Source organism: Tiliqua scincoides, chromosome 1 (genome assembly GCF_035046505.1).
Source record: "Tiliqua scincoides isolate rTilSci1 chromosome 1, rTilSci1.hap2, whole genome shotgun sequence".
Lineage (NCBI taxonomy): Eukaryota > Metazoa > Chordata > Lepidosauria > Squamata > Scincidae > Tiliqua > Tiliqua scincoides.
In genome coordinates, this window is record NC_089821.1 from 47410601 (window position 1) to 47425451 (window position 14851).

The following is a 14851-nucleotide window of genomic DNA, read 5'->3' on the forward strand; positions in this document are numbered from 1 at the left end:
CATGTGAAGAAGTACCTCCTTTTTACCATCTTAAATCTTCCACCAACCAGCAAATTGGACAGGAGCAGAACCAGTGAAAGGGAAAGGAGGAGCTTCCCCTATCACTTCCTTTTTGTCATCCTCACCTTCTCACTCTTAAAAGCTGGGGGGGGGGGGGAGTGAAGTGGAAGCAAATGAAACATCACCACTGCTGAAGATGGAAGGAGTAGGGATGGGTGAACAAGCATAATTTCTGCTGGAGGAGCCTTAGCAATGGCTCTTGCTTCCTCCACTGCTGCCACACTGGAGCATCAGAGGAGAGTGGAATGCTGCTACCAGGGTATGATTGGAAGGAAGTCAGGGAGGCTTTACACACCCATTTTAGGAATTTTAGACATAAAATGAAGTTGCACCTCAGGGTTCCATTCCAGAGGACCAAAGGGCTTGGGCCAGGCCAGTTTGATTGCCTGTATGTATTGGGTCACACAAATGACTGAACCTGAAGAATGAGCCTACAGTTAGGAAAGGCTAACTGAGGAAAGGAACTTATTCCTATGTAAGGTGTTAGCATCCTCAGCATAGTGACCTTTTGCATGCAAAAGATGTGCTGTACCACTGAAGTAGGGCCCCTTCCTGGAAGCACAAATCCTTTATATAAAGATATGTTCTTAATTATGTAGAGTAGACCTTATAAAGGCTCCTAGTAGAGACCAGAATGTTTGTAATCAAATTTAGTAGTTTTACAGTAAATATAGTGGTATCTCAGCAACCAGTTTCTGACCACAATTAGGGAAAATAGACTTTTCATGCTGCATTGCAGTGCTAATCATATATTTAAAGGGATTTTGTATTGCCTATTCAGAATCTGTCACCTGCACTTCCATGTATTCTCATTCTCTCTCTCTCTCTCTCTCTCTCTCTCTCTCTCTCTCTATATTTGTATTGGCAACCTTCAGTCTCGAAAGACTATGGTATCGCGCTCTGAAAGGTGGTTCTGGCACAGCATCTAGTGTGGCTGAAAAGGCCAATCCGGGAGTGACAATCCCTTCCACACCGGGAGCAAGTGCAGTCTGTCCCTGGTCTGTCTCCCTGGCTATGGGCCTTCCTTCTTTGCCTCTTAGCCTCAGACTGTTGGCAAAGTGTCTCTTCAAACTGGGAAAGGCCATGCTGCACAGCCTGCCTCCAAGCGGGCCGCTCAGAGGCCAGGGTTTCCCACTTGTTGAGGTCCATCCCTAAGGCCTTCAGATCCCTCTTGCAGATGTCCTTGTATCGCAGCTGTGGTCTACCTGTAGGGCGCTTTCCTTGCATGAGTTCTCCATAGAGGAGATCCTTTGGGATCCGGCCATCATCCATTCTCACGACATGACCAAGCCAACGCAGGCGTCTCTGTTTCAGCAGTGAATACATGCTAGGGATTCCAGCACGTTCCAGGACTGTGTTGTTTGGAACTTTGTCCTGCCAGGTGATGCCGAGGATGCGTCGGAGGCAGCGCATGTGGAAAGCGCTCAGTTTCCTCTCCTGTTGTGGGCGAAGAGTCCATGACTCGCTGCAGTACAGAAGTGTACTCAGGACGCAAGCTCTGTAGACCTGGATCTTGGTATGTTCCGTCAGCTTCTTGTTGGACCAGACTCTCTTTGTGAGTCTGGAAAACGTGGTAGCTGCTTTACCGATGCGCCTGTTTAGCTCGGCATCGAGAGAATGAGTGTCGGAGATCGTTGAGCCAAGGTACACAAAGTCATGGACAACCTCCAGTTCATGCTCAGAGATTGTAATGCAGGGAGGTGAGTCCACATCCTGAACCATGACCTGTGTTTTCTTCAGGCTGATTGTCAGTCCAAAATCTTGGCAGGCCTTGCTAAAACGATCCATGAGCTGCTGGAGATCTTTGGCAGAGTGGGTAGTGACAGCTGCATCGTCGGCAAAGAGGAAGTCACGCAGACATTTCAGCTGGACTTTGGATTTTGCTCTCAGTCTGGAGAGGTTGAAGAGCTTTCCGTCTGATCTGGTCCGGAGATAGATGCCTTCTGTTGCAGTTCCAAAGGCCTGCTTCAGCAGGACAGCGAAGAAAATCCCAAACAAGGTTGGTGCAAGAACACAGCCCTGCTTCACTCCGCTTCGGATGTCAAAAGGGTCTGATGTGGAGCCATCGAAGACAACAGTGCCCTTCATGTCCTTGTGGAAAGATCTGATGATGCTGAGGAGCCTGGGTGGACATCCAATCTTGGGGAGAATCTTGAAGAGGCCGTCTCTGCTGACCAGGTCGAAAGCCTTTGTGAGATCTATGAAGGCTATAAAGAGTGGCTGTCGTTGTTCCCTGCATTTCTCCTGCAGTTGTCTAAGGGAGAATACCATATCAGTGGTGGACCTGTTGGCTCGGAATCCACACTGCGATTCTGGATAGACGCTCTCTGCAAGTACCTGGAGCCTCTTTAGTACAACTCGGGCAAACAGCTTTCCTACAACGCTAAGGAGAGAGATGCCGCGGTAGTTGTTGCAGTCACCCCTGTCACCTTTGTTCTTGTACAGCGTGATGATGTTTGCATCCCTCATGTCTTGAGGTACTCCACCTTCTCTCCAGCAGAGACAGAGGATTTCATGCAGCTCAGTGACGATGATCTCTTTGCAGCATTTTAGGACTTCAGCAGGGATGCTGTCTTTTCCAGGTGCCTTGCCAAAGGCAAGGGAGTCCAGGGCCACGTGAAGTTCTTCTAGGGTTGGTTCACTGTCAAGCTCTTCCAGCACAGGCAGGCACTCAATGTTGTTCAGTGCTTCTTCGGTGACTACATTTTCTCTGGAATATAGCTCAGAGTAGTGCTGCACCCAGCGTTCCATCTGCTGCGCCCGATCCTGGATGACCTCGCCTGTGGCAGACTTCAGAGGGGCAATTTTCTTCTGTGTTGGACCTAGGGCCTGCTTGATACCATCATACATCCCCTTGATGTTGCCCGTGTCAGCTGCTATCTGTATCTCGGAACAGAGCTGGAGCCAGTAGTCGTTAGCACATCTCCTGGCAGTCTGTTGGACTTTGCTGCGAGCAGTTCGGAGGACCTGCAGGTTGCGCTCACTGGGACAGACCTTGTATGCTGCTTGAGCTCTCCTCTTTTCCTCAATGACTGGTGTCAACTCCTCAGAGTGGGCTTCAAACCAGTCTGCCGCCTTGTTGGTCTTCTTGCCGAATATGGACAAGGCGGTGTTGTAAACGGTATTCTTGAAATGTTCCCATCTGTTGGATGCGTTTGCGTCGGCCGGGCCTGGAAGAGATTCCTCAAGCGCTTGTGCAAATTCCTCCACTTTTCTCTGATCCCGGGTCTTGCTGGTATCAATGCGAGGTCTTCCTTCCTTTTTCGTGTGATACAGTCGCTTTGTTTGCAGTTTCACTCTGCTGCACACCAGGGAGTGGTCAGTGTCGCAGGCAGCACCATGATAACTGCGTGTGATCTTGATGCTGGGAAGGCTGGAGCGTCTGGTGAGGATCAGGTCGAGCTGGTGCCAGTGCTTTGATCTTGGATGTCTCCAAGAGACTCTATGTTGGGGCTTTGTGTTGAAGAACGTGTTGCTGACACAGAGACCGTGATGACAGCAAAACTCTAGCAGGCGTTGGCCATTTTCGTTCATCCTCCCAGTGCCAAACTGACCTAAGCAAGTGGGCCATGAACTGTTATCAGCACCAACTCTAGCATTGAAATCGCCGAGGATGAACAATGGCTCTTTTACAGGGATTTTCTTGACAGTGGTGGCCAGGTCATCATAGAATTTGTCTTTGGCTTCTGCTGGAGACGACAGAGTCGGTGCATAAGCACTGATGAGAGTGATAGGTCCTGCTGATGACTGGAGCTGCAGGGACAAAATTCTTTCACTTCCCACAGTAGGTGGGATGATGGATTTCAGCAGGGTATTTCTGACCGCAAAGCCAACGCCATGTTCCCTGGTTTCGTTTGGTGGTTTTCCCTGCCAGAAAAATGAGAAATTTCTCTCCTTGACAGATCCAGAATCTGGCAGCCTCGTCTCTTGAAGGGCGACGATGTCCATCTGCAGTCTGCTCAGCTCCATGTCGATGACAGCTGTTTTGCGTGCGTCGTCTATTTCTTGCAGGTCATCAGAGAAGCCAGGTGTCATTGTCCTAACGTTCCAGGTGCCCAGCTTTAGGGCAGTAGTTTTCTGTTTTCTGTTGCATGGTGCAGAGTTGTCGATCCGCTTGTCGGTTTTCACCCTAAACCCCACGCACCCCATGAGGTTAACGGACCGTGGCGAGGCAACACCTTACTGGCTGGGGACTGCCCAGCTTAAGGCGGGCGGTAGCTGCCCAATGAGATGCAATGATCTCTCCCACCGTCGGAAGCAGCCCCTGGCGTCATGCTCTACGCCAATCGAGCAAAGACTTATAACCGGTAAACTGCTGCTTCCCGTGTTGTGCCGACGCCGTATGGCGAAGTTGGAGTGTCCTCTCCAGTGCGCGAAGCCTGGGTAAAGAAGGTATGGAGGATAGGCTGTTACCCATGCAGCAAATCCCCCCTCTCCACGTCGCTGGAATGGTCCAATGGAAAGGCAGAAGCCAATACGGTTGGTTCCAGCGGCGTCGCAGGAGTTGCCAGAACGTGACTGTGTTCAGCCATGAACTGCCTAAGGGATATATATATATATATTTCAAATCTCTAAAGGAAAGTGAATACTATACTGTTAATTCTTTTTCATTTTTAAGAATTTTTTTTTTAAAACAAGTTAGAAAAATTTGTAAGCCTAACCCTTGCCTTAGAATTGGTTGTATGACCTTCTATAATGGCAGCTTCTCATTCCCTCTCTCACTCCATAGTGCCTTTCTCTCTGGTATTTCGTGTTGCGGATACTAGAAGATAGAGGAGAGGGGGGAAAAATACAATTTTATATTCTTGCTAATTAAGGCGCAACCCAAATGTCCGTTTGAACCTACGCAGGCCACCTATGGTGTCTCCTAAGTGTTGCAGATGTGCCATAAGGCATTTTTGAGCCAACCTGGGAGTTGGCTGGGCTGGCACAGAAGCCCGTGCTGGCCTGCCAGGGACAGATCCAGCCCCTGCACCAGCCAGTTGGGGTACATTTACACCAGGCAGCGCAGGGGGTGGGAGAGCATGGCAGGAGTAGGGAGGGGTTGTTTTTCTGCAGGGGAAAGATGGAATGGGAGGCAGATTGGGCGCAGAAGGGAGTGGGATCAGTTGCGGTAGCATGTGCTGAATCCTAACCCCCACATCTGGAAAAATATCCCCTTACCCTGAAATGACCACCAGGAGCCTCCTAACCTGAACTGGATAATGTGCAGGCCATTGTTGTCTGGCTGTATCCGCGCAGGTTAGAATTGGGCCACCCATTCAATCTGGAAGGTCTTCCTATTGTAGCTGTCTTTTAGACAACTGCTTACAAACTTTATTCTGGTGGAGCTCCACATTAGGGAAGTTGATAGAGTGGTCCTTGGTGGTTTACTTAGGATGTTGATGCTGGTATTTCTGATCATCCTGTGGTATGGATAGAGAACTACTTAGCCAAAAGGGAGAAAATGACCAGTTGATATTGATGTTTAATCTTTACCAGATCCTTCATGTTGTTGCTCAAAGATGGCAATAAAGCCAGAGAAGGCTTGGCTTTAAGCACTTGAGTCCTTAATAGATTGCACACATATGCTGTGTTAATTATTTAATGTCATTTTTGGCTCTTGGAGAGCTTAATAATGGAGAAAGTGTTCAGACGTAACAGGGAAAAATGTTACTGCCTGAAAGTAGCCACAATCCAGTCTCATAATAACATCATGCAGAAAACTCAAGCACTATGAAAGAACTTCCTTATGTTTTGTATTTTAGCGTACTTTAACAGTGTGCATACTCCTTTTATGCAAGTTGATTGTACAGGTCAATTACCCCTTATCCAGACTATTCCGAAATCCAGACATTTTTGTCCAAGACTTTTTTAACTTTTTGTAGTGCAAGCACTTATATTAGTGTTTATTATAGTTTATTATAATTTATAGTTTATTATAATTATATATTATCCCATATAGAGTGCAGGTACAGAAAGTAAGTTCTGTTCTCTGCTCTGTGGTGTGTTCCTGTACAGACATTGTTGAAAAATGTCAGAGAGACCAGCAGACACCTATATGGGTAAATCTAGAAAACCACCCTCTGATGCAAGCAGTATATAGTGCCTGATGGTCATATAAAAGCAACAAGGCATCTTAGATAATTATTTTTAAATTCACTTGTAACTGTGTGGCTGTGTGCTTTTGTTTGCTATGGTTAACCAGAAGACTTGAGGTCAACGGTCATCCAGCTAACACTGAAGATGGAGTAAAGCACCTTCCTTCCAAGCCTTTGCCAAAGTATTCAGTTGTGACTCAGAGGGTAAGCTTACTGATTATTTGTATTCAGCTTTCCTTGCTGTGGTCAGATGAGCTGTAAGAATGGAACAGTTTTGAAAGCCAAACATTTCTAAATACTTTCTCCTTTTATGGAATAGAACTCTTAGAACATCACTTCCTGAAGACTGTAGTCTCTAAACTGCTTAGTGACACATGAAAGTTCAATGCATCAGTGATGAGATTTGAGCCTTGGGGCGAAGATTAATCCTCTGCCTCTCTATTTTAAGCAATAAGATTATGAAATGGGCAAGGAATAAACAAAATCTGTTTACATTGTATTAAATACGTATGAGAGTAGCTGAATGCATTGGGCTGTTGGTTTTTTCTCCCAAATTAATTTACAGCATGTGTAATCTGAGCCAGTGTTACAGGTTATAAAATGCATACTTATAATCTTCTCTGCTAAAGGGTGAATGTTTCACTTCTTGAATTTCATACTCAGTTTACTCCATGAGGTTTCCTCTTTATTTACCACTTCAGCACAGTGCCAATTTCAGCTGCACAGGGTAATAAATAAAATCATGAATCAAATTCCAATCTCTCTAGATTATCCTAAAAGAACCAGAATAAAATTCTAATTAATTGCAGTTTCCCTATGCATGCACATTATCCAACCTATTTTTCCTATCATTCTGGAGCAGTGTTGTTGGACAATGAAGAATAGTTACTCCTTAATATTCCTGAATTGTCAGAAATTGCCTGTTCAGCATGACTCTATACAAAGGAGAATGAAGAAACAACAACCCTTCAAGGGTGGTCGTTAGTAAAACTGATATCATATACATATAGTGTTTATGTAGCATCCACAGAAGCTTCTGCAAAATACATATATTATGTCCCAGGCATGTTTGAAATCTGCCATTATGAGCTTTAGAAATCTGTCCCTTCTCCCCTACATTAGCCAGGGCAAACAGATGCAACTTACTACTTGTTCAGTTTTTCACTTACAAGTCACCTTTTTGAATCTATCATTGGCTTCCCCCCCCTAGTATATGTTCACCGCATACACCAAGCATGTTCGGAGGAACTAATCTTCCCTTTGCACCTTGCTGTTTAACTCTGCAACTTGCCTTGAAGGCATCCCTGTATCAGTCATGGGTGGAGGTGTTTTAAAACTGTTATTTACCTTACTCAGAAGTAAAACCACTGTGTTCAGTAAAACTTGTGCTGTAAACTTAGTCATTGGAAGTCAGTCATAGGGTACTGACTTGCTCTGTTGGGTGGGCTCAAGCTGTTCCCACTTCTCTAAATACACACCAGTAATACAGTGATTCAGAACTCCTTGGAAGAGAATTGGAGATTTGCATGAAATGCAAACTTTCCCTGAGCTCAGCTGAGACAATTTTTTCATTAAAGCAGACTGCAGCAAGAGTTCTTGTAGAGCAGCCATACTACTTAACACATTTCTGTCCAGCCCATAGGTGTACACATTTGATTCCTGTATGCAATGTTGGGCAGAAATTGCTTATATTGGTTTGTTTGTATGTATAATAAATGTCCTTGGGACGTTACACCTAATATTTCTGAACCCAAAGCATCCAAAATAAATACATAATTCTGAATATATGGGTTCAACTTGTCCTTGTATGCAAAAGTAAGAAAAAGCAATGAATTTATTAGACCAGTGGTTCTTAAACTTTTTAGTACCAGAACCCACTTTTTAGAATGACAGTCTGTCAGGACCCATCAGAAGTGATGTCATTAATCTGGAAGTAATGTCATGGCTGAAAGTGACATCATCAAGCAGAAAATTTTTTACAATTCAAGGATGCAATCCTTTCCAAAACTACCCAGGAGTAAGCCCCATTGACTATCATTGTTAAAAGCATATACACAGTAGCCTGTTAAAAGTATAGATCTATAACATTTCCCCAAATGCAGTCACATACCATGGTAGCATAAGAACATAAGAACAGCCCCACTGGATCAGGCCATAGGCCCATCTAGTCCAGCTTCCTGTATCTCACAGCGGCCCACCAAATGCCCCAGGGAGCACACCAGATAACAAGAGACCTCATCCTGGTGCCCTCCCCTGCATCTGGCATTCTGACATAACCCATTTCTAAAATCAGGAGGTTGCGCATACACATCATGGCTTGTACCCCATAATGGATTTTTCTTCCAGAAACTTGTCCAATCCCCTTTTAATTTAAGACATTAGCATCAAGTCTAATATATTAAAAATAAATATTGAAATGGAGACCCACCTGGAATTGGCTCACGACCCACCTAGTGGGTCCCAACCCACAGTTTGAGAAACACTGTATTGGATGTTTGAGAGATTTTACCTCAGTTGGTCTTAATTTCTCTTTAATTCTAAATCCATTTAGTATATTATTTTTAATTTGATATTTGTGTGTTCCAAGAGGATTTTTATATTTAAAGAGCAGGCATTTAATGGAAGTACGTAATTGTCAATGAAGATAGGAGTTTCCTAGCAGTAAATTTACAATGATATAGGCCCTTTGGGATTACAAGCTTTTTTGTTTGCGCGAGTCTCCTGAAAACCTAATTTTTGTGAAGATAAGTCCTGGAAATATCCTATTCCTCAAAAGATAATAGATAGAGGGCATGTACATTATAAACTATCATCATAGTAATTCTAGGCCATATAACTATTTAATAAAGTTTTATTTGGGTAGGAATGCTAATGGAACTTGAATGCATGTGGAACACTTTAAAGACCTACAGATGTTTTTTTCTAGGCATGACTTTTGCATTGGGTTCAGTGGAAAAAAAGGTGAAATCCCAGGCTCTGTGACACAGTAATGACATCCCAGGCTCTGTGTCAGGAAATGTTTCAATCTGCCATAGAAACCACAAATACTTACATGCTTCTCAAAAATGAAGCTAAATTTCTAAGACCACAATCCTAATCAACTTTCCAGCACAGACATAAGGAAAATACAACTCTGAGGTAAGAAACAAACTTTGCCTTACCTTGAGGAGGCCTCCGTGACTGCCCCCCAACTGCAAGATGCAGCACATGCTCCACTGGCACAGCTATGCCAGTGCTGGAAAGTTGGTTAGGATTGTGTCCTAAGGCTACAATCCTTTGCACATTTACCTGGGAATAAATTCAATTCAGTACAGTGGGACTTACTTCTGAGTAATCATACATGGATTGCAGGGTTACTGTAACAAAGCAATCCTAGTCATGTCTACTCAGTAGTAAGTTCCATTGAGTTCAATGGAACCTACTTCTATGTAAAGGCACTCAAGATCTCAACCTATGTTTTTAAAATGTTAGGAGAAAAAAAGAAAGAAGATAAGGTCCTTTTTTAAAAAATATACCACCTATACAGCTTGGTCAGTTTTGTTATAAATTGTGCCTAAAGAGAGACAATGACTTCTGAGGTTTATTAAGGAAATGAGATGAGATATTAATAGAATGTATGAGCTTTACTATTCACAGGGGTGGGCTGACATCTGTCTACAGGACTGCATGCTGACACAGTTGGCGTTGCATCCTTTGAATCCATACAGCATATATTGCTTGTTTAGAATAGTGTTTACCAAACTACAACCCACGGGCTGGATCTGGTGCAACAGAAAAGCCCTCCATAATAACTGTGAATTACATGCTTCATAACTTCATAACTGTGCTTACAGTTCCACTGCGCTGCAAAAAATAAGTGATTGTAAAGCAGAAGTTGGTTGCAATTGCTTTTCTAAGCTGTTCTGAGGCTTAGGGAGGCAGGAGGTCTGTTCTAGAGGGTAGAGCCTCTGTTAGCCCGAGGTTAACATTAGAAGGGCTCCAGTTTGAGGACACTGGCAGCTCCCTGAACAGCTGAGAATGGTGAGACCTTGAAGCAGCTGACAAGCCCAGCTGAGTTATTCCACCTGCTCTTGCTGTGAGCAAGAAGCGTCTTGGCTGCCCTCCATGTGAGAGATGGAGCTGCTTGCCAGCCTGCGTGGGAGAACTGGAGGCCAGAAGTGAGACCAAACCAAGAAGATCCATTCTGAAATGTTGTTGGTTCTTGAAAGAGAGAACCTCTATGATTGTAAAAATCCCCTTGAGGGATTTAGAAATGCCTGCCTATGTAAACCGCCTTGAATAAAGTCAGAGGAGTAATCTGATGACCAGAAAGGCGGTATATAAATACCTAGTTATTATATTATTAGGGGGCCCTGCAGAAGGGTCCATAGCCTCCCTGCACCCTCCACAGGGCCAGTGCTGCCAGGGATAAGTTTAAAAAAACACGCCCTTTTGTCCTTGGCCACTGTTGTGCTGCCACTGTCATTCGCCCCTCCCCCACAAGTTCTTAACAGTGGACCAAACTCTCCCAGAGAGTTTTGGAACCACTATCTTATGAGCTTTCTCCTCAGTAGTATTTTCTGGCCATATGATGAAGTTGGGCAAAAGGCTCATTTTAAGGGGCTCCAAATCTGACTGGGAGCAGCCAAAGGGTAGGCAATAGCTCTTATAAAGTTTACCAGCTACTAAGGTGGAAGGGCTGACCCAAGTGCTATATCTTTAGTGGCCTTTAACAGGCACTAAAGTGCATTTTCACTAATACATAGTTGTTATGAAGAAATGGCAGTCATGGATGCCGTAGTTGCAATGTCGCTGAACCAGAGATCCTCTTTTTTTGTCATAGGCACTGTGAAGAGCAAAAGTAGTGTTCTTTCGGAACTCCCCACTGAAACATCCCTTGCAATAATTCAAGGAATGTTGGAAACACTTCTCTTAATGTCCGTACTATGTTACATTAGACCTTGAAAGCCTTAGCTAATAAAACACAAGGAGAAACATCAGTTTTTACTTTAAACTTTATTGGTGCTTGTTATTATAAAGTGATCCCAGTGTTAACAGCCTAGACTTTAAATGGATTTGATTTGTATTTTTGGCATCTGCTACAGTCTCTGGATCAAAAGTCCCCTCAGTGCTTATCTTCAGAGGTTAACTTGAAACAGACATTCCCAGCAGTGCATGGTCCCTTCAGTCCACACTGCAATTCAACGTGTCCTTCGCCTCCCATTATGCCAACTCTACCTGAAGATGTGGGACAGCCAGCTGGGACACAGCACTCCAATTCATCTATTCCAGTCAAAGTAAGTAACCTTTATAACATCTGATGGAATACTGAGAAACTGATGTATACTGTGTGCTTTGCTAGTCTCAGATATGTAAATATGCTGTGTGAGTGTGTTTCTGCATGCATGCATGTATTTTAATTTATTGGTGAAATATTATTTTTATTAACAGTATTTATATACAACTTTTCAACGAAAAGTTCACAAAGCGGTTTACAGAGGCTATCAAATAACTAATGGCTCCCTGTCCCAAAAGGGCATCCAAAAAGATGCAAAAGAACATCAGCAGACAGCCATTAGAAAAGACACTTTTCTAGGGTGAGGAGGGCCAGTTACTCTCCCCCTATTAAATAAAAGAACACCCACTTGAGAAAGTCCCTCTAACCAAGTTAGCAGGGGTTGGTTATGTAATATATTTGCAGGTGCTGCTTATCTAGTTCCCATTTTTGTGACATAACAACTTCCTGAACTTTCTCACCTTTATTCAGTATCATTTGTTATGATGCTTGGGGAAGGAGCCTGGGGGCATAGAAACCCAGAACATTGTGAGGTCACGAGGCAAGTTCTACTAGATCAGTGGTTCCCAAACTTTTTAGTACTGGGACCCATTTTTTTAAACACTATTTGGACCCACCTAGATTTACCAGACTTTTTAAAAAGCAGATCTAGAAAGAAAAAAGTTTTATTTGTTTGTTTTTTTGTTTTGTTTGTAATAATTACCAGGAAAAAAAGACCCTCAAACATTTGTCTCCCTATATTAACACATGCTTGCAAACTGCAGGAGCTGAGCTCTTTGCAGGGTAATTAGCAGCTACCGTATCTCATTTTTGAATAGCCCCAGCTCTTGAAGCAAATAGTTATCTGATCTTTCCATCACCCTTTGGCGACCCACCAACAATCAGGTCCTGACCCACCAGTGGGTCCTGGCCCACAGTTTGGAAACCACTATACTAGAGGTTACAGAGGAGAAGAGTTACAGGACAGCAGTTCTTAGAGACAGCTGCGTGTTTAACATAACATCTAGGTCAGGAGTGTCAAATGTAAGGCCCATGGTCCAAATGCAGTCCCTGAAAGCAATTTATCTGGCTGCTGTGATAATTAGGCTCCTTCATTTCTTTGAAATATGAACAAGATATTGCACACTTTCTCTTCTGTCATTTGAGTTTCTATGTGAGAACAGAGTGCTTATTTCTGGCCATCATCTGTTTAATGGTGTCATTTCTGGCCCTCAGCAGGCAACATGAATGCTTTGGTTCTCGGAACTTTGGTTCTCGGTATGAAACAAGTTTGACATCCCTGATTTAGGTATTCATGACAAGCATCTGATGTGCCAAGTCTGCACTGTAAAATACATCCACTCTAAAATTTCCCAGGAGCATCTTCCACATTGACAACAAATGGAAGTCATGCAGCATAGCAAGGTGTTACAGCACTAGCAATTAAAACTGGATGTAGATCTCATTTTTGCTCCACTGCATGATTGTCCTTCCCTGAACTTCCTTGCTTGTGAGGCTGGCCAAGAAATATTTTTTCTAGCTTGTTTTGAGAGTGATTGTCAGCTTCCCTGCGGACTTGGCAGTTATAAGGATATTGTTCAGATGGTCTGCACCTTCTACTTGGGTTTCAGCTAGAGCTGCCCTGACACAAGCCCTATTGGAGGACTCACAGGAGAAACTTACCACTCTATTTTTCCTCATTCGCCCTGTACTGAGCAATTACCTCAGTAATTACTGGCTCCTGAGATGGTGTATGAAAAGTATTTTGGCTGGAATGAAAAGAAAATATTACCTTCCTGGGAGAAAATAGTAGTTGCTACCAGAGTTAGAGGAGCACTCTGGTCAGCAGCAAGCTCAATCCATAACTTCTTTGTTGTATTGACTGTATGTTGCATTCTGCATGCGTATAGCCAGAGCAAAATCCAAAGTCCAGCTGAAATGTCTGCGTGACTTCCTCTTTGCCGACGATGCAGCTGTCACTACCCACTCTGCCACTATGGAGAACTCGTGCAAGGAAAGCGCCCTACAGGTAGACCACAGCTGCGATACAAGGACATCTGCAAGAGGGATCTGAAGGCCTTAGGGATGGACCTCAACAAGTGGGAAACCCTGGCCTCTGAGCGGCCCGCTTGGAGGCAGGCTGTGCAGCATGGCCTTTCCCAGTTTGAAGAGACACTTTGCCAACAGTCTGAGGCTAAGAGGCAAAGAAGGAAGGCCCATAGCCAGGGAGACAGACCAGGGACAGACTGCACTTGCTCCCGGTGTGGAAGGGATTGTCACTCCCGGATTGGCCTTTTCAGCCACACTAGACGCTGTGCCAGAACCACCTTTCAGAGCGCGATACCATAGTCTTTCGAGACTGAAGGTTGCCAATACAATAAAAAAATAGCCAGACACTCGGGGCACAATCCTAACCCTACAGTGCTACAGTTTCCTAACAGTGCTGGAAAGCACTGACATAAGGGCAATGCAGCTCTGAGGTAAGGGAACAAACATTCCCTTACTTTGAGGAGGCCTCCATGAGTGACACCCAGCTGCAAGATGCAGCACACATCGCATTGGCACTGCTATGCCAGTGCTGGAAAGCACTGACATAAAGTGTTAGGATTGCGCCCTCAATCTCTGTTCTACATTTTCAGTGGGTCTTAAATTTCATATGAAAATCATGTTAAATGTGTATGTTTGCAAACACTTGTATGTGCATACTAACACAGACATCACCTTAACAATATCTATCATATACGTAAGGTAAACTGTTGTGCTTATGCATGGTAAAGGGTTTAAAATAAACTTTTCTTAGCCTTCAACTTTCCCTTAATTGTTTTTTTTTTACATATTACAATTTGGATAGCATGAGTAGAATGTGTGAAAGGAAGTATAGCAATTAATACTCTACACCAGTGGTTCTCAAACTGGTGGGTCGCAACCCACCTGTTCGTGTAATGCTTCTTGGGCGGGGGAAGGGGTGGGAGGCAGACTTTCACTAAAAGCAGACACAAAGCACTTCCGTTTTGCAAGAGGTGCTTTGCGCCCACTTTTAGCGAACGTTCCAAGCCGCCAGGAGCACTGTGCAGGGCTCTCCGTACCTCCTGCAGCCTGCTGCAGCCCTGCCTTCTGAAAGTAAGTGTAAAGCACCCCCCTCGGCGACATGATCCTGGGGATCGCGTCACTGCCCTAGCCCCTCTCCCGTAATAACTTGCTGAGCGACTAAAGCTCCCTCAAAGTTTGAGAACCTCTGCTGTATACTGTAAACCTTCAAAGCTGCCTCGTTGGGATTTTTTTTCATAATAGACATTTTTAAAAACTAGATCATCATGTTCTCTAAAATGTGTTGAAAACTTTGAAACCAACATATATCTGTCACGTTCAGTTTTGCTCTTATCATTTTGTCTTTTCAACCTAGGACACAGTATTCTACACTCTGAATAAAAACATCCGCTACTTTTCCTTTAAGTCA

The 14851-nt window shown here is 44.1% G+C and overlaps 1 protein-coding gene across 2 annotated transcripts in view; it reads left to right on the forward strand.

Moving 5' to 3' along the window:
- IRAG1 (inositol 1,4,5-triphosphate receptor associated 1) overlaps window positions 1-14851 on the forward strand; it is a 91288-nt gene that overhangs the window by 23996 nt on the left and 52441 nt on the right. The window contains exons 4-5 of one of the 2 annotated variants that reach the window (XM_066639631.1): window positions 6248-6344; window positions 11225-11416. In XM_066639631.1, the coding sequence (XP_066495728.1) occupies window positions 11345-11416 (72 nt within the window). In that variant the 5' untranslated portion in view covers window positions 6248-6344; window positions 11225-11344. Of the gene's footprint in view, window positions 1-6247; window positions 6345-11224; window positions 11417-14851 lie in introns of those variants that run through there. The other variant, XM_066639624.1, reaches the window with a different exon arrangement.